At 37.5% G+C, this 21,068-nt stretch overlaps 1 protein-coding gene across 1 annotated transcript in view; it reads right to left on the minus strand.

Annotated features, from left to right (window-relative positions):
- OCA2 (OCA2 melanosomal transmembrane protein) overlaps positions 1 to 21,068 on the minus strand; it is a 188,332-nt gene that overhangs the window by 51,164 nt on the left and 116,100 nt on the right. The window contains exons 18-20 of the mRNA XM_063304410.1: positions 12,739 to 12,866; positions 1,509 to 1,568; positions 262 to 366 (exon numbers count right to left, since the gene is read on the minus strand). Coding sequence (XP_063160480.1) covers positions 262 to 366; positions 1,509 to 1,568; positions 12,739 to 12,866 — 293 coding nt within the window. The remainder of the gene's footprint in view (positions 1 to 261; positions 367 to 1,508; positions 1,569 to 12,738; positions 12,867 to 21,068) is intronic.

Consider the following 21,068-nt stretch of genomic DNA (forward strand, 5'->3'; position numbering starts at 1 on the left):
CAAAAAGACTAATCTTACTTCATTTGTTTTAACTGTTAACTTTCTTAATGGAATATGGGAATTGCTATGGTAACTTTCACATTTCAGAGCATTAACATAAGAGTCCTCTTGGCAATAAAGTAACTGGAAAAGCAGAAATTACTTTAATAAATTAGTATCTGAAAGCACTGAAGAAAAATGTATAGTGACCCAAGCATCTAGAGATCTACAGATACTGTACTTTCTATCCCTAATAGAAGGACGCAAAGGCAAAGGGCTTACCATTGTAGCAGTGAATGGAATATTGTCAATTAGGGATGATGCCAAGGCAGAGACCCAGAGAACTAAAATAATAGCAACTGTCAAGCGTTGATCTTCGGGGACCACCTGGCAGGCAGGCAGGAGAGAAAAGAAAGATTAAATATATGGCCTTTTTTCATGAAAACAATTATTTTGCAAATAAAATTGTCATTGATTTATCCTGCTATAATTCAAGTTAAAATTCTGCAGGTTTTATACATAAGTCAATGTTAGGTAGGTAAACTTTATTACAGTCTTTGACCAGCATAATAGAAGTTATTGTTTTAAATGTTTTGTTTTAAAAATTCAAATCCAAATATATACATGAAAAACAGCACAATTATCTGATTCAGTAGGAATAAGAAAAAGACAGAGAAATATAAATTACATAGAAATATTTCTAACAGTTTCTAACAGTTATAATCCAAATATTTCTGGGGAAAACTAGTCCAAAAATCATAGGGGCCTTTTCCCAGTTATGGCTGTTTAGTATATAACTAACCAGCCAGCTTACTGGTTAGTTATATATTGTATATTATATATTCAATAATATAATTAATAACATATTATAATATTTAAAATATAATAATCTAGAATCATCTTTATTTCCAAAAAATGCCCTGAGATTTCAAATAAGCCCCATATATGTTCCTGGAACATTAAAACTGTGGGGGATTGTGGCCAAGGGCTAGATTTACAGTTGTGGCTACCAGTCTCCCCACTCCAGTCACCTGGAGCTACTCTTCAAGAGGGCTAGTGTGATTGGTATGAAACAAACTTACCAGCTTGACTTCTTATAAACTGCTATTTTGTAGCTGTTCATCTGCACTGTTGCAGCTATTTTGTGAATGGGTAACACCCCACTTTTTCTGGACACTCATGATGTGCTTTCAAAATGTCAAATATGCTCACAGGCCCAAAGGATCCTACATCCACGGGTCTGCGTCTGACTGACCTCCCTGAGGGTAATAGTAACCTGAGAATAATAATATCCAGATCCAGTATTGGGAATTTCTTGGGAAGAACACCCCAATTCCCAAGTTCCATCTTCTGACAATTCAACTAAGAGAAAAATCCCAGGATTTTATTGCTGGGGTTATGGCTTGCTTTTGAATCTAGGACTGTATCTCTGACACCACAACATAATCATTAATTTAAAACCACAAATGTGAAACAAATATAGGTATTTTGTCCTTTCTAAGTTAAAACAAATGTGTTGTAAACTATACCTTTATCAACAAAGCTGTTTGTTCTCCTACGTATTCTATTAAATGAAGATGAGCCAAAGCCTATTTTTTTTAAAAAAAAAGGAGGAGGAAAGAAATTAAATGAATTAAAACAAATAAAATATGCATTCTAAATGTTTAGGCAAAATGGCCCACTTGCAAGAAATTACTAATCCATCAAATTAAAAAATAAATACATTTCTAACATTGATTACACATCTAACAAAAGTTAGTAAAATAGGACCTGGGTTCTTTCTGTCTCCCGGTAATTAAAACAAAGATGTTTTCCCTTACAAAAGTCTGGTTTCAATTTTCATTTAATATGGGTTCTCAAGCAGATTTTTAAGACTCAGAACTGTTTACCCCATAAAGGAATTGTCATATTCTAGCCTTGTTAAGAAGACTGAGGTGAATAGCAAGGCATATGCTTTTTATACTGAAGACTCTAGGTTCATTCCCTTGGATCCTATAAAAAAAGTCTGGAAAACAGCTTCCATGGAGTGTAGACAGTCCTTCACTAGATGGACCAACAATGACTTAGCATTAGGTAACTTGTAGATACTGAATTAAATTTGCAATCACATAATATCAGAAGAATAGTTGGAGCTAACTGACTGAAACTCTGCAGAACCTGAGAAAGTTCTAAGAGGGATTTCCCAGGAAGATAAATGTTAATCTGATTATAATCCTCTTCATAAATTATAAATGGTTTATGTGTAATTAAAAGGAGGGATGTTGTTCGCTATGATCCTAGACATTTACACATTGAATATGGGCAGTTGATTAAAGTACAAAGCCATCTCATAAGCTTCATCCAAGTGCGTGGACATTTCATATATCTCAGCCCTGTAACTGTTGCATGGAAATCTCTATACATTACTTCAGACATCCCCACTCAAAATTCTATCAACAGGTGAGGCTGAAGGGACATGCTACATGCAATGCTGATTACCAGCTTGGCTGGCTCCAAAAAAGGGTTGGACCAATTCATGAAAGGCACGGGAATCAATGGCTATTAGCCTTGATGGCAGTATGACTGCCTCTGAAGGTCATCTTCTGGGAGACTAGTGGCTTGCTTGTACAGTTGGTCAGCCACTGTGAGAAGAGATTGCTGGACTAAATGGGGTCTGATCCAGCAGGGCCCTGTTTGCATACTTATGTTCTTATCATGGGATAGGGAAGACACACAGTCAAATCATGGGCAAAATAAAATGTTAAAAAAATGTTTGTGGCAAACAGTCCTGCCTTGAAAACATATATAAACATTAACAAAGGAATCTGGTTGCTATGAATCATATCAAAGAGAATTGAATATATGTTTAATAATCTCTGAATAACAAAGAATGAGAAGGCTCTTGCTGTCACTCTCTTTTCATCCCATTAGGCAAGTCTATCCTAGGATTTTGAATTAAATTTTTTTGAATTAAATTTACAGTAAGGTCTGTGGAATCCTTGGTGCTCTCTGAGCTTGGTTGTTTGCTTGCAGACGTTTCATTACCCAACTAGGTAACATCACTCCACAGTTCAGACCTGAGCTACATATATTTTCTTCTATTGGAACAGTAAGATCTAAAACAGCCCAACTGAGGCCTAAATACATAAGAGATGAGACTGCCAAAATGGCTGAATCCAGGAAGTAATAAACTCCAGAATACCTTTGAGCATTTGTTCCTACCATCCCAAGTTGTTCTCTATCCAACCTATTCATTCACAACATGTAGTATACCTAGAAAATGTATACAGATTAGTAGTTTTGACTTTATATTTAAACATGCTGCTCTGTAAGTCACACTTAATCAAAAGGTAGTGATGCAAAATTTTATTCCCATTTAGATTTAAATTTCAAGTTTCACAAATCAGATCACTTTCATGAAGCCAATATATTGCTTTACTGCTTGGACTCTAATTTTTTTTTTTTTGGAAAATCGCATGGAGTTCTAGTTCTGAAACTATCTCAGACAAATAAATATCCCTGCTTAATCAAATCCATTTCTTGTTGTATTGTGGAGAAACACAAGAAAGTAAACTACATTTTACTTATAGACTCCCTGCCTGATTCAGGAAGAACTACATTCTCTCCAGCTTCTTGGGAAAACTAAAAAGAATATACAAGTCCTTAGGCACTGATTTCATGGCAACAAAATATACCATAGAAAAATAGTTATTTCTTTGAGTGGTCTGCAGTTTGTAGGTCACATACCAACTAAACATAAGTATTCCCTTGTAAATTTCTATGTTTTTGAGAGAATTTTTCTTCTTTGCTTTACTCCAAGTTATTTCAGACAGCACTGTTGGTTCAGATAATCCCATGGTCATAACTCAGCAGGTCTGCAAAGCCTTAGGTCAAATTTCCCTTAGGTGGAAATTAATGATCTGTAGCCAAAATCTGGCTCCTTACTTACTTTGGATTAGCACTTGATACATCTCTTACTAACTGCAGATAATATCTTTTGTCCTCAGTCCTTCCTCTCTCCCCATTTTCTTCATGAAAATAGTCCTGATTTTCAATATTCTGTTGATGACCCTTCCTCTGCCCACAAGCAAATGCTGAATATTTTTTGATATTGCAGGCACTCAGTTTTAATTCTTGGTACTTAAACAATATGCTTTCTTCATTTTACATATGTTTATGTATTATAACTAGGGCGAGGATTTCTATGACCTAAAAATGTTAGAAATATGCAAGCATTTATGACCTTAAAATGTTTAAATATGACCAACTAAGCCAAAAATATGACTTTACAATTTTTCTGAAATTAGCACCCAATTTTTAAAAATCTGTGCTTACACACACACACACACACACAACCCCACACACATAAATTAAAAGGTTTATTCTTCTTCACTTCCAGTGCAGAAGTGCTAGTATTGAAGGAATCAAATGAACATTTTGAGAGTAAAATGGTCATCCCTTGATTAGTTTTCATTAACAGCAGAACTGCATTGGATGACCACGTGCATCTTGAGGTTATCAAACTCAAAACTCCTTCTGTTGTCCACCAGTATGTTCTTGTATCTGGAGAAACTCTGTTCAACATCACAAGAGGTTAAAAGAACAAATTTGAAAAAAGCAAACTCATCTGGAGAAAATTCTGGCTTGAAGTCTTCAAATTTTGCTTTGAGTCCATTTAGAACATTACTTATTTTGCGAAGTGTTGAATAACCCAGATTAGATTGCAGCATTCTTTGCAGTTTATCACTATTTTTTTCAGCCACTTTCCCCTTTGCTTGCTTTAAATCACTCTCAGTTTGTTTTATAATGTTCAGTGCATTACTAAGTTCCATTCCTACAGTTTCAAGGTTTGCTCTTGATAATCCATTGAAGTTAGATCCTATATATACTAAGTTTCCAACCAAGGTTTCAGAAAAGGAATCTTGCACTATCTTGATGGAAGAAGATTCACAACAGTCAAATTCTTTAACTATCCACTGCAAGGAGCATAATTTGTGAAATAATACATAGCCGCATCCAGCCAAGTCCCCCAATGTGTCACAATAGGTTGGGGAGGGAGAGCCAAAGTAGGAGCAATTTCTTTGAACTTTTGTACTCAAAGTGGAGCTTTAATGAACATTTTTTTCCCATTTGAAATTATCTTATCCACCGTACATCAGGATAGTTGCTTCGCATCTCTTCAGCTACTCTGTGTAAACCATGTGCAAGGCATGTGATATGGATCATTTTTGGATAAAGAAGTTTAAGTCCCTTGCTGCTTTAGTCATGTACGGGAGCAGCATCTGTTACAAAGAGAAAGATATTTCCCCTTTTTACATCATCCAGCCAGAGTAGTTTCATAGAATCGTCAAAGAGCATAGAATAGTGGAATTGTTTACTTTTTGTAGAATTTCACATGTTAGAAGAAAAACTTCACCAGGCTTGTCACATTTCAGAGTGCCAATAATAACATTGGCTACATACTGTATATTCCATTTACATCATTTGTTTCATCTAGTGAAACCCATATCTTATTGTTGTCAATAGCAGATCTTATCTTTTCTAACACATCTTCATAGCAGGCAGAAATGTAATTTTTTCTTACAGTTCATTCATTTGAAATTGGGTGACTGGTGTACTTCTCCAAAAAATGCCTGAGACTACCAATACCTAATTTCCTTGAGGGAATATCTGAAGTAACTATCATTGTACAGAGATCCTTACAAAATTCTGACTGGGTATTTGATGAACCTGCAGTTGAGGAAGAAGCTCTCTCAAAAAGGAGAAGTTGCCTGTTCTCAGTGAAGGTAAATCTTGCTAAACAACTCTTGTGTTTTGTGGTGTCACAATGTTGTTGAATATTAAAACGCTTTTGGGCCAATACCTCAACTTCACACAATTTACAAAACAAAATATCACTATTGCTACTGAAAATCTGCTCCCGAAATTCTTGAACAAGATGCCACAATTTCACACTCGCTGAACATCTACTTTGAGGCATGTTGAAATCAGACTGCAGCTCTCACATGACTCTACCACCTTGAATACACAAACACCCGAGTTGAGGAGCAAATCAGAAAAAGAAAAAAAACAGGCAAATTCTCACTTTCTTTGCTGGCTTGAACTTGCTGGCTTATCAGGAAGGTTGCCAATGACCAAAATATGATGTTTGTTACAAAATTAAGCAGAAATATAACACCTTTAAAAAGTCAAATATGACTTTTCAGGCAAAATAAAAAGCATCTAATTCTCACCAGATTACTCTAAAACATGTTTTAATTTACTTATAAATTCAAATAAAGGTTCCAGAAAAAAATATGACATGTCATAGAAATCCTCGCCCTAATTATAACTATGCAAATCCACACTGCCAGATGAGCTATGGGGACCTTCCCAGTTTTGCTGGATCTCTCAGTACCTTTTGTTAGTGGACCAGTTTGGGAATGGGGGCATGTGTTTTTAGTGTTTCTTCTCCTTCCTGTGGGGCCAGTTCTAGCTATTGGTGGGGGAGATAGTTATTTGTTGGGGGCGGGAAAGAATTCAAGACTGGAGAAGCTCAGGAATGGAGTACCACCAGGGTGTTTTAGTATCTACATAAAACCACTGGGTGAGGTCATTAGTCAGCATAGAATGAGGTCTTACTAATATGTAGATGATATTCAGTTAAACATCTCTACTTTCTGGCTGAGCAGGTTATACAGTGGAAATTCTGTACCTAGTGTCTTGAGGCTATGAGGGCCTAGACAGGGAAAAGCAGGTTGAGGCTGAATCCTAGTGAAATAGCATAGCTGTGGATTTGAAGGCCTACTGGATCTAGGAGTATTCTATCTTTAACTCTACATTGGGTCCTGTTTCCCTATGCAGAGTTCATAATTTGGGGGTTCCCAGGACTCACATCTTCTGCTGGAATAGCATGTGGAGGCTGTGGCCAGAAGAGTCTTTGCACAATTTCATTTTATGTGCCAGTTGTGGCCATTTCTGGACTGAGAAGCTTTTTGCATGATCATTCAAGCCTTTGTCACCTTATGACTGGACTACTGTATTTTGCTCTACAGGGGAATTGCCTTGAAGATCATTTGAAAGTGTCAGTTGGTATAACATTCAGCTGCCCCTGTAGTTATGGGCACATCAAAATTTGCCAGTGTAACACTGCTACTTCAGGAACTGCAGTGGTGGCCAGTTAGCTTCTGGGTGCAATTCAAGGTGCTCATTGCTATCTTTAAGTCTCTTCATGCCTCAAGGTTCAATAACTGCTGAACTGCTTTCTCTTTACTAAATCTGCCCCATCAGGCATTAATTAATGTTCCCATTAATTAATAACGTTAATGGGAACATGCCTGATATCACCTCAGTGATGGGGTGATGATGCTATACTGTAAGTCATTAGTGGTGAAATGGCATAATATGCATTCTTACCATAGCTGTGACTAACCAATATGGGGAACACGTCTATCTGAACAACATGTTTATTGCAACAAACACAGATGAAATACTCATAAATGCACCCTGCCACCTATATGTGCATTGGCAAGCATACAGCCCACAATGAGTCTGTTAGAATATGTGGTCCCAATTCAACTGTCTCTTGGTCTCAGATATCAATTGCTCCAGTGGATGAATGAAGAGAATAAACCAAGAATAAACATCAAATACGCAGTGGCACAAAATGTGAAGGAAGTAGGCAGGGGGCTCTGCAGCAATCCAGATTTGAAGGGGAAAAGCATCTTCTCTTTTGATCATATGTGTCTTCTGCTATACACAGCACAAGAATCATCTAAAAATAACCTCTACTTCTACTAGTTCTAACCGTTAAAGTTTATTTCTCTGTTTCCTGTTAAGTGAAGAGATGAATACCCAGTGAGGCATGGCACAAAAAACAACAGAACAGTTGGAGCTATGGTAAGTTCTGCAGAGAAACAATTCAGCTAAAAGTCATTAGTGTAGCTCAGCTGGTAATAGAGAAGCTGAGTGTGGCAGTCAAAATTCCAGAAGAAAATTAGGCTTGAAGAGCCAATTCACCTGCAAGGTTTACTCAGCTATGATTGGTGGAAACATTCTGAGTTTATTTCCTCATGCTGTTATCCCACCTGAAAAAAAAAGGCATACATGTACCTCTACCAGCATGGTTAAATTTAGCTTGATCAACTTAGTTGGATGTATATATGGAGTCCTCCCCTGTATATAGGATTTCTGACTTGGCACTGTGTAACAATCTCTTACTGTATTCTACAAATTATTGCTACTTATTCTGCTGCTACTTGTATTCAGAAGTTTGCCCTTTCCTAGAATTTTTGGTTGACCTAAAGACAAATGATACTGAGGATTAAAAACTGAGATTCATTATTCCTTAAAATTGGAAGGAAGTAGAAATCAAACACTGAAAACAAAAGGTATTTGAAAGAGGAAGGAAGGAAGGAAGGAAGGAAGGAAGGAAGGAAGGAAGGAAGGAAGGAAGGAAGGAAGGAAGGAAGGAAGGAAGGAAGGAAGGAAGGAAAGCTTTAAATAAAATTGGAAAATAAAAATTCTGGATTTATTTTAGTAAGAAGTTAAAGATCAACAAGCCTGCTTAGGGTACATATACTTCTTTGTAAAAACAATAAGTTGGTAGGCAGTAATTACAACAAGTAAAATAGAAAACATGTCATGGGAACATCTCCCACATTCAGTGGAAGATTGGTGAGCACAAAAGTAAAACAGCTATCCTCCTTGCATACTAAACCTCCTCCCTTCCCTACAGGGTTTAAGATTACACATTCTACTTCACAGGTTATAGAAGTAGTAACAATGTTTCTCTCTGAAAATTTATTAAAAGTAGCTTTATTTCATTTAATGCAATAAAATGCAATAAAAATTAGGGCAGCTTCCTCAGCTGTTGCACTGCAACTGATTTAGGGGCTGTCCTGGGAAAAAAACTGATTTGAGCTACCTAAGCAGTTATTCTGAACTATTTAAATTAGGTAAACAAAAAATCTATCAAATGAGTAGACTGTTCTTTCCTGGTCACTTGTATTGATCTGTCAGGTTCATGGCTGCAAGGAAAAGGGACAATCTCTTATCCTGGAATTCAGTGGTGTGTTCTGTAACACTAGTGTCTAACTAAATTGTGAGTCTTCTTATTTATAAGCAATATGCACAGCCAGTATTCTACACCACCTCTGAATTCTACTTTATAAAGCTTTGCAAATAATACCTAATCAAACAGGCAAATCATTTTCTTCTTTCAACAGTGACATATGATCTGTAGCCTTTCCAGTTAGTCAGGATGATCACACTAATGGTATACTTTCTCCGAATGCCTCTAACCTATTATCCAAGGCATGATATTTAAGTAAGTGTAGATAATAATGTCTTTTTGCGTTAATTACATTGCAAACCAGGTGATTGTTACTAATTGTATTCTGCCTTACTTATAAGTGCAGGACTATTTTTTCCTCTTATCCATAGATGATTGATTGATTGATTGATTGATTGATTGATTGATAGATAGATAGACAGATAGATAGATAGATAGACAGACAGACAGACAGATAGATACTGAAGTGCTTTTCATTTCCTCTCTTCTTTTAGAATGTATGGATTTTTACCTATATCATCACACATACAAATTGTTCAAGTAACTATCAAAGGTCAAAATTTATTTATTAGTTGTAGCATGATCACCACATTTGGATGGACAGACTAGCTATAAATATAAACAGCTATAAATGTCAATAAAAAGTAGTCATATTTAATATTTAATTAATTAATTAATTAATCCAATTTTTATGGCCACTTATCTATCCTAGACTTGAGGTGGGGTCTGCCCAAAACAGAATGCAGTAGAAAGATCATTTTTCATGATTTGGAAATTATAGTTCTGTTGATGCAGCCTAAAACTACACATGCCTTCTGTGCAGCCACATCACATTACCATCTCATATTCAATCTGCAATCAAATCTTACTTTTTCATCACTAGTAATACCAACACAAATACTGTATCCCCCACTATATGTCCATCCTGTGCATTGGATTTTTGTTTCTTAAGTAAAGAAATCGGCACTTTTCTGTGTTAATTATAATTCTGTATTTGCAGTCATTTTCTCTGACCAGTCAAGATAGTTTTTGATATTTTTTTTCTATATTGTATGGTATTGGGATTCCCACCCAATTATGTATCATCTGCAAATGTGATAAGCATGCTCTACCCTTCATTGTTATTAAAAATAATGAAAAAGTCAAGAACCCAGGACTAATCTTTGTAATATCCCACCTCTTTCTAATATCTGTCTGATACCTCTCTCCAATATAATGTGTCTGCTTTTTTTTAATTTAAAAATAGTAGCCATATTGAATCCCAGTAAGGATCAATATTTTTTAGTGAATGCATTCATACAAAAAAACATGAGTAGACGTTTCAGAACAGGACAGTTTAGTCCTTATGTCAGTTGTGCCATAAAGAATAGCCATCTTTATTTTTACTCATTAAAGTGAGTGATTGACATTCACATCAATGAGAAAAAGTAAGCTACTACATTTGAAGACACTGCTGAAGTAACAACAAAATTGTGGATACTTCTGTGCTGCCATAGTACTGAGGAGGAACCACAAACCCATCAAGCTGTCTTTTTCCTTACCAGACCTTTAGCTCAGAAGTCAGGAATAAAAATGAAGTCAAGCTGTCTCAAAAAAAGGCAAAATCCCAACACCTAGCGTTGCATCTGTTTAGTTATAAGCACACATGAATTAGAAAGAAATAATTTCAGCACTCCAATTCTGCTGACTTTGTGGTTTCATAGAGATTTCGAGTATCTTTCAAATACCTTCATTCAGAAGTGCCTGAATCAGGGTTTCTCAACCAGGATTCTGTGGAACCATAGGGTTCTGCAAGAGGTCGCTAGGGGTTCCCTGCTAGATCATGATTTATTTAAAAAATTATTTCAAATTCAGGCAACTTCACATTAAAGAGATAAGTTTCATTCTTTATTTTTAGTTTAAGAACACTGTTCTGTTAATGCATATATACAGGCCTACCCATGAAACGAATATAATAATTTTGTAACTTCTGGCCTATATTTGAGCCTGAATGTGCCGGAGTTCCCTGAGGCCTGAAAAATATTTCAAGGGTTCCTCCAGGGTCAAAAAGTTGAGAAAGGCTGCCCTGAATGTTGCTCTCCTATCAGAGCAGGAGTTTAGTCTAGGGCCCTCCATTCAGAATAAAGACAAGGTAGGGAAAGCACAATTTTTCACATACAATGTATATTACTATCTAAAGAGTTCGACAAAGTCCAGCAGTGCTTATTCCTTACAATGACCAAAACTACATGGCATGGCTTACACTAATGAGCACCCCATAGGAAGGTGAGAGCACAATATATTTTTTCATACAGGTACCCTATTCTATCCATCAGCATGAAAGGAATTTTCTAGGCTGGATGGATATAACAACTAGATGCAAGTATTCTTCCTCTTTCTAAGATTCTTAAAACCCCCTAGCTCTAATTCTGTATCTCATTCACCTCTCAGTAAGCCTCACTGAACTTACTTTTGATTAGACAGATAAAACACTGAACTGCGAAACAAAGTACCTAGGGAGAAATGCAGATGAAGGTTTGCTTAATTCACTGAACTCAAAGTAAAACGCTTGCTATTTGGGACACAGCTGAAAGACAAATCATAGCACTGATCTTGGATTTACCAGATCTTCCCCTGCATAAGATTACTTTCTGAAATATGAATAAATAGCTGCTGTTCACTTCTATGGAAGGAGTAAACCCCCGCCCTTAAGGATCCCATTGCCCTGTACACCAGGATTTCCTCTTCAGTCCTGATACTGGACAGCAGTAACTAAGAATACCTGGAGAGCAATTTCCAAATATTCCTTTTACTTTACACAAATTTGGAATGCAGAAGTAGACCACTTTGCTTCAGGCTGAGGGCTATGCAGTTTCTGAGTAGCATTCTGGGGTCTATGCTCCAAAACATAGCTGGCCAAAGGAAAAAGTAGCTGGGGCCACGGGGAAAATGACATTAAATTTTATTACCTTAATTAAATGCAGTTCACATGTTTATTCCTCATATAGTTCATACAGTTCCCCCTTTATCACATTCAGTCACATTTGGTGACAACTTTTGCAGGGGCTTTACAGGCTGTACCTGAAATATACTGAGGCCACATGAAACCCTGGGTATTATGGAATCCAGAACCAAATCAGAACTAGTACTGGAAAATTAACATGGGTAGTTTCCAGTTTAGTTTCCACCCAACACACACACACCCAAGGCACCCAATTCCATATCCATATCAGACAAAGCACACACCCCAGTCGGTATAGCTACCAAAATTATAGCTCTATTAAACATAAGCATCAAACTATTTAACAGACAAAATTGGGATAAAAAGCAAGCAAAAGCAGGGAAAAGGAAGAGGCAAGCATTTCTATCATCTGTCTAACAAAAGATACAATACAGTCACTGGATGGTCCCAAAGGGAATGGCTTTTGGTTATTCCAGCCTTAGCCTTTTTATTAAAATAACAGCAGCAGAAGAGAGGGAAAGCAGGACACAGGGCGATCCCTCCTCTATTCTGCACCACATAGGAAACAATTTGGCAGGCGGGGATCATGTATCCAATGGAAGATTTCATCTCTCTGTATTTTCAAAGGAACTGGTTTTTGCAGTCCCTTCTTCAGAGCAAATTTATACAAAGAGCTCCTAACTCACTCTCACTCTTGTACACTTGGTTGAAACCAATTCAAGGAAGTAAAAATGAAAGGTTTCTTTTTGGGTCCCAAGATTTTCTTTTTAAAAAATCTTCCTCTTACCTCCATCAAAACAAACAATGCTGCAAAGAAAAGGAGTGTTGCCCATTCCACTCTACTCAGAATCATTTCAAAATCATGAATGTTGGCCAGCACAAGAAGCCAGACAGCTCCCAACATAGCAATCCACCCTGCATAAAAAGAGAAGAAAGTTAGCATGAATGCAACCTAATCCATTTTAACCACCTGTATGAAATTCACCAGTACACATACTCTTTTGGTATAGATATATTAAAAACATATTTATACTATGGAATAGCACATAATCATTGTTAGGCCTGCAACTCTTTTTTCTCCCCTGGGGTATAGCTTATGTGCCTTTAGTATCTCAAATAATTCAACAGATGGATCTTCTCTAATTTCAGTATTTCTGTGCCTATAAAGAATAATATTTAGGATTTTTTAAAACCCTGATTATAAACTTGTTCTAAACTTGCAATGTAACACAATATCGAGTTTCTTTCTGGTGCAAATCCGACACTGAGAACTTAAAACAAAGCCATACTAAGAGATTCAGGCTTGACTACAGTTATGACTATTAATCTGGTGTGATCATTCTTTAAAAAAATAAATGTCTTGACCCAGAAAAATTTAGTCCATACCTGAAAATCCAGCTGTGCAGAATATCAAAAACCCCAGGAAAAAAAAGCTGTGCAATAAGATAGATGCCTTTACTGCTGGACTAAGCTCACATGATAATTGTAAATAACCATCCTGAGTGGGAAGGGCAATATATATTTCACTGTCTTATTTGTACTGTATGAATTTAGAGAAAATCTAACATGTAATGCCAAAACTAAGTTTCTAGATTTCTTCAAAGGTGGCAGGGCATCATGTTTCCAAATGGATTCTGCCATGAGCTGAATAAGAACTTCACGACTGTCCCACGTCTCTCCACAGCTATTGGCAGTATTTGTTTCCGTGGACCAGAGTATACATTTCTGTGTTCCTCAGTTACAGTTCTGAATTAAAGAAAGAGGAATTCTACAAGCAGGATATTATGCCCTGGGAATTTATATATACTGAACTTACTCAAAGGACACATATGATATGTTACAAAAATGGTTCCTGCGCTTTTGATTCTTGTTTGTGCTAAGGCATTATAGATTCTTTATCTAGAAGGTGGGGAAATATTAATGGGATATTTCTTCAAAGATTATGTGAATGACTACTGAAAGCTGAATTTCTCAAGGAAAACTTTCAGACAGAGGACTACGAAAGCATAAAATTCAGATACAAAGGAACAAAAAGATACTGTACAATAGCAGATGCGGTCTTTCAAGATAACCTTTCCTCTTTAATCTATCAATTCTTCTTTGAGTTTAATTGAGATTGATTTAAAAATTCAACTAAAACTGAAATCGTTATCTGTAACATGAAGTAAACATTTTTAAATGAAAATATTGAATATATGCTCATAGTTGTAATCCATTAAATCAGTCATGGTATTTGCCACAAAGTCAAAATATTCTTGGCATACCACAAACATAAATAAAAGATATAATGAAGTTACTAGCAAGGACAACCTGAATGCAGAAGCAATCCAGTGCAATGGGCGTGTAAAGTCCCAATAATTGGCATAAAAATTAAGAGATATGACAGAACCCAAAGAAAAGTCCTAAAACAGTTTTTTCCCCCCAGATGTACTGGACTTCAGTTCCATCATTCTCAATCAGCAATGGTGGGTGACATGCTGGTTGGAAGGTCATGGGTGTTGAAGTCCAACTCATTTGCAAAGCAGCAAGTTATGGAAGGTTTTCCTAGAAGGAGGTGCTGTCTATAGATTGTAGTGACTGAAATGCTACAAGGATGAGTATTTTGAGGAAACTGCTAGAGGGAATAATCCAGAAACCTGGGGTAATCATCCAAACCTGCAGATAAATCCAACTTTTTCAGTCAATAACGTCTTCTGTACCTATTGACTCACAGTCTGACAGTAGTTTCTGGACTGGACAAATGATGTAACCACCCTGGAGACATCATTACCATGACACCTAAGGTAGACCCCAGCTACAATAAGAGTATCCAGTGCTAAGGCACAGACAGATAAGACAGAGTTACACACACACATGCATGCACACCAAGCACACAAACCAAACTAAAGGGCCTCTTTATATATAATTAGATTAGACTCTCATTCACAGAAGAGACACAATGATAATTTTAGTGATTATCAATCCTTCATTTTCAGTCTACCTACAAAGACTATTACTGCATTTTGAAGGAATAGTGTCAGGGAATTGTCAGTGTCTGTAAAAGAAAAAGGAAGTTTCCAAAACATGTCAAACAAGGACCAGGTAGATATCCCAGCCTTATCTCCCAAGTGAAGCATCGGTCCATCTGTTAAGGAATCTATAAACAAGAGGATGAGAGAGACTCACAGAGACTTTGCTTTAATGTAGTCACTAATAAATGAGAGCTACTCATCCAATTTCTAAGACTCTGTAATCTAACTCCATTTTCTGGCATTCAACCTGACTAATAAGAAAATGTGAATTTAGCTTCCACAATCATACAAGTCTTCCCCCCTCCCCATTTTGTACCTGCATCAAAGTCACATGTGTTGCAGAATGCTGGGAAAGCCTTTAGCCCAGGAGAGGTCAAAAAAGTCACACACCAAGCATTTCTATAAAAATAATTTATTTACAGAAAACAAAAACAAAAGCAAAACATTTAAAGTACTTAGCTCCCTTTGGAGCAAGCCTTGCTGAGCTACATTTCCAGCAGAGAGAAAAAGAAGAAGTGAGAACAAGTCCGGGCAGGTCCTCCCCCAGGCTATTTTGCATGAAGCACGTGCGAGGAGACAATCACTTGCAACCTTTTTCACTCAGCCAAAATGACTAGGCACAATAATCTATTAGTAGGAAAACCTCAACACTCCCCTTTTTACACTATAGATTAAGTTGCAAACCAATCTTCTCTGACAACTCTTTGTGTCTTGGTACAGGAAGAGGTTTGGTTAAAATATCAGCAATCATGTCTTTTGATTCACAATATTTTAACATTATTTCTCCTTTGCTTATCATATCTTTGATATATTGATATCTAATATCGATATGTTTTGTTCTACTTCTGCAGGCTTCAGATTTTGCCATAGCAATGCAAGCTTGATTATCCTCATAAACAGTTATAGGCTGGTTCACTTCCATGCCTATGTCTTTTAACAAATGTTTAAACCATGTAACCTCATTACAGGTTTGTGTTAGAGAATAAAACTCTGCTTCTGCAGTGGAAAGAGCAACAAGTGTTTGTTTTCTAGAATGCCAGCCTAAGCTAGATCCAGCAAATTGAATTAAAATCCCAGAAGTGGATTTTCTGTCACTGACATCTGCTCCCCAATCAGAATCGGCAAAAGCCTGCAATTTCTCAGTTCCAGAGGCATTTAGCATCAGGCAATAATTCTTTGTTCCTTGCAAATACCTCATTAACCTCTTCAATGCTGCTTTTCCAGTAGATGTAGGCTTCTCTACCTGTCTACTTAAAATGGCCACAGAATTTGAGATATCTGGGCGAGAATGATTTGCAATGTACAGTAAACTTCCAATTGCAGATCTATAGTTCTCTGCCTCAGTTAATTGAGTTTCTCCTGTATCTTTCTGAAAATCTATTATCATCGGAGTAGAGACTGGTTTACAGTCTTGCATATTAAAATCTTCTAGGAGCTTTTGAATTTTACTACGTTGGTTTAACAGAAAACTACCATCCTTGTCTCTGTGTACTTCCAAACCTAGGTAATTGGTCACAACTCCAAGGCTTTTTAATATGAAATGGCTTTTCATGCAGGCTTCAAAATCAAGCCTTTGTTTTTCTGTTGATGTGAATAGCAGCAAATCATCAACATAAATGCACAGATACATACAGCCTTGTTTGTCCTTCTTCATATATACACAGGGATCTGCTTTTCCTTTTTCAAAACCAAAATTCTGCAGTTTTTCATCTACTTTTTGGTTCCAGGATCTAGCAGCTTGTTTTAACCCATAGATTGACTTCTGCAGTTCAGAGACTAGATTCTCCCCTTTTTCATAGCCAGGGGGTTGCTGCATGTATAATCTGTGGTCTAAATCACCATAGAGAAATGCAGTTTGAATGTCATAGTGGTTAACTGACATTCCCTTGAGTGCAGCAACTTTTAACAGTAATCTAATTGATTCACCTTTAGTAACTGGTGCAAAAGTCTTGTCAAAGTCTAAATCTTTCCTTTGAGTGAACCCTTTTGCAACCAACCTTGCTTTATATTTTTGGATTTTGCCATCAGCATCCCTTTTCAGTTTGAAAACCCACCTACAACCCAGACAGCGTTCATTGGGAGGTAGATTTACCAGTTTCCATGTTTTATTTTCTTTCAAGGATGCTAATTCCTGTTGCATGGCAGAATGCCAATTTTGTGCAATCTCAGGTGGTAAAGCATTCACTTGTTCTAAAGACTCAGGTTCTGTGAATATGTGAAAAGCCTTTACTGTTTCAGCCTGAAAACGTGATGGAGGAACGCCTTTATTACTCCTCTGAGATCTGCGAGGTAATACAGGGCTTAAATTTTGACTCCTATCACTTTCCTGAGAAGCATCTGTCTCATCAGACAGATCTTCAATTTGCTTTTCTGGTTTAATGTCCTCATCAGGCAAAAGATCACCATCAGCAAGTCCTTGCTGTTCTCTTGTGGTGGTCAGTTCAACTGGAGAGCTAGAATTTAATCTCCCCCAGTTTTGTTCAGCAAAAGAAGCGCTTCTGCTAATTATTAATTTCTCTCCCATTATGAACCTGTAGCTCCTCTGGCTTTGTTCATAGCCAACAAAGATGGCTTTCTTTGTTGTGGGGCCTCCTTTCCTTCTCTGCTGTTTTGGAATATGAACCCATGCAGTGCTACCAAACACTCTAAGATGGCTTACCTTTGGTTTCACACCATAAAACAAATGGAATGGAGTGTCCTGAATCACAGAGTTATACAACCTGTTCTGAACATAACAAGCAGTCGATAAAGCTTCTCCCCAGAACTTAAAACATAATCGTGAATCTTTTAACATGCATTCCATCGCATTTTGCAAGGTTCTGCCCTTTCTTTCAGCAACACCATTTTGCTGAGGGGTGTACGGGTTAGAAAGAATTTGTTCTATCCCTTTTTCCACTAGGAACCTTCTGAATTTGTGAGAAAGGTATTCTCCTCCTCTATCACATTGGAGTGCAGATACAGGCCTAGGGAATTTTCCATTTGCCCATGTCACAAAACTTTTAAATTTCTCAAATGCCTCATCTTTGTGTTTTAAGATGTAGATAAATGTGTATCTTGAGAAATCATCAATGATGGTCATTGCATACCTTGCTTGTCCAAGACTTGGAGCAAAAGGACCAATAATATCAGAGTGTACAATTTCCAAAGGTCTAGTTGTAACTCTGTCACTGTGCTTACTCACAGGAGCTTTTAGTGTTTTGCATTCTTTGCAAACTACACAATCTAAGTATTTATCACAGGGTTTTATCTTTAGGTCAGCACACAGCTGTGGCATTTGTGCTATATACTTGATATTAGCATGACCAAATCTCCTGTGCATCAGGTGTACACATTGGTCATGATATGGTGTGTTGCCAACTGCAGCCTTGCAGCTTGGCTTCCTTGCATTTTGCACAATGTACAAGGAGTCTTTTAACATACCAGTAGCACACAATTTCCCATTTTTACGTATCTCACAACCATTTTTCTTAAATGTTATGATATACCCTGTTGCAGCCAATTGTGCCACAGATAAAAGGTTTGATTGTAAATTTGGCACATACAACACACCTTTTATAGTTTCTCCTAAGCAGGATAAATACAAGTCACCTTGTCCCATAATTTTGGTCACAGACCCATCAGCCAAAGATACACTTTGTCTTTCAGTTTTAGACAGTGACACAAAAGAGCTTTTACAATTACATAAATGACAACTGGCCCCAGAATCTAACACCCATACATCAGAATTACCCTTCTCAGCAACCTGTGCAATTTGGGTTGTCTGAAGAGCCTTCTTCTGTGTTGCCCTTGTGTTCTTCTGCTCTGTCTTTCTACTCTTGGGTCTCATGGCACAGTCTCTTTGCAAATGTCCAGCTGAACCACAAGTGAAGCATCGCTGGCTTGCTAGCGCTGTGGCCTCAGGTTCCTTTCCCTTCTTTTCCCTCATTTTCTGGTCTTGCAGCTTTCCAGAAGAGATGGGGGGGGATCTTTCCTCTCTCTTCTCCCATTCAGCGAGTAAGCGCTGTGTAACATACGATGGGGTGAGGTCTGCTTCAGGCATAGCCTCCAGGGTACAAATCAGCGTGTCCCACGTTTCATTTAGTGAGGACAGGAGGATATAGGATTTTGTGAGAGGTGTAAATTCCATTCCTCTCTCCTGCAACTCAACATACAGCTGCTGAATAAAATGCAGGTGCTCAGGAAGGCTATCTCCTTCTGCAAGGTAGGCTCTGTACAGCTTTTTCGTCAGAGTAACTTTACTCCCTGCTGTTGCCTTTACATATAAGTCTCTCAAAGCGTCCCAAAGTTGCTTTGCAGACTGCATGCCTCGCACGTGGACTAGCTGATTGTCCTCAACTCCCAAGATAATGGTGGCTCTAGCCCGCTCATCCTGTCTCAGCCATTCAGCATTGGGATTTTGGGGGGTTTGCTCACCAATTGGCAGCCAAAGATCCTCTCTGCGAAGATACATTTCCATCTTCAGTGCCCAATTCAAATAGTTGGTCTCTGATAGGCGCTCCAGAGGCATCGCTGAGGGCTGGGAGGCAGCCATGGCTTCTTCCTTCTTTTGCAAGTCACCTCAGCTAGCTTCTTTGTCCTGCAGACCGGCAGTTGCTGGAAAATCTCCAGGTGGCTCCAAAGAAAATCTTCACAGGTCTTTGCTACCTGCCTTTAAATTGTGCACGAGGTGTGGAGCTGACCTCTCTTTTCTCTCTGGGTTTTACTGCGTTGTTTACTGGGCACATAACCTGTTTCAGAATGCTGGGAAAGCCTTTAGCCCAGGAGAGGTCAAAAAAGTCACACACCAAGCATTTCTATAAAAATAATTTATTTACAGAAAACAAAAACAAAAGCAAAACATTTAAAGTACTTAGCTCCCTTTGGAGCAAGCCTTGCTGAGCTACATTTCCAGCAGAGAGAAAAAGAAGAAGTGAGAACAAGTCCGGGCAGGTCCTCCCCCAGGCTATTTTGCATGAAGCACGTGCGAGGAGACAATCACTTGCAACCTTTTTCACTCAGCCAAAATGACTAGGCACAATAATCTATTAGTAGGAAAACCTCAACAACATGTATGGTCAAAAGGGGTAGGGCTTGCATCATGATGTTCCATCCATCATCTTGCTGAGTTTGAAGCCCTCCTTGTCACAGATGCCACTGTCAATACCAGAACCAATTCTCCAGGACAATAAACAAGGATACACTGCTGATAAAGTACTAGTATTGAATACATTTATTTTAATAGCATTTTTTAAAGAATGCCACAAATTATCTGTTAGAGTTCATGTGTTGTTCCAATGTACTGTAGTTTTAAATGTAAATTTCCTTTCTGGGATGAAGTTTGAAAATGATTTCAGTAATAGATCAAAAAAATTTTAAAATAGATTATGTAAGGCAACCTCCCCTGTTCAAAATATTTGTGGAGGGTTTGAAATAAGCTATTCAAAGTTATGGAAGTTGATATACATGGAATCTTCATTAAATATTCTGTAAAAGCTTGTACTGATTCTGCCTCTTTGATCTATGTTAAAAGAAGACAGGGCTTTTTGCCAAAGCAAAACATTTCTGAGGTTCATTCAATATCCATACACAACATTATACAAAAAGTATACAAAAACTTACTTTAATGTTTTACTGGCTGTAACTCTATATATCCCTGCTTATACTTGAATTTAACAGTCATCTGATCTAGCAGAAGTGGGTATGTGGGGCTAGACTATAAAATAACTGAATTATCAGTGTGACTAATTAACAGGTGCAAACCTATTTAGTAAATGGAGGTGGATCAGTCTTTACATGAGGTGACTGCCATTTTTGTTTCATTATGCTTACAGTAATTAGGACCTTCACTGTAAAATATAAGTGCTTCTGCTTGCAGGCACAGTTAAAAGAAGCATTATGGTGTCAACAGGGGTATAAGGTTCATACTAGCACACAACAGATTGGGTTGATCCATGGGAACATCAGAAGAAAAAAGTGCATTACATGGTTTTCCTCTGCAGCATTTGCACTCTGAAATCTACCTTCTAAAATTGTACTTTTCCTATTGTACTCCCCCCATTAGGGGGAGAGGACTAGGATTATTTCAGAAAGGAAAAATAGAAAAAGAAGCCCCTCATTCTCATACCAA

The sequence above is a fragment of the Candoia aspera genome, chromosome 5 (assembly GCF_035149785.1).
Source record: "Candoia aspera isolate rCanAsp1 chromosome 5, rCanAsp1.hap2, whole genome shotgun sequence".
Classification (NCBI taxonomy): Eukaryota; Metazoa; Chordata; class Lepidosauria; order Squamata; family Boidae; genus Candoia; species Candoia aspera.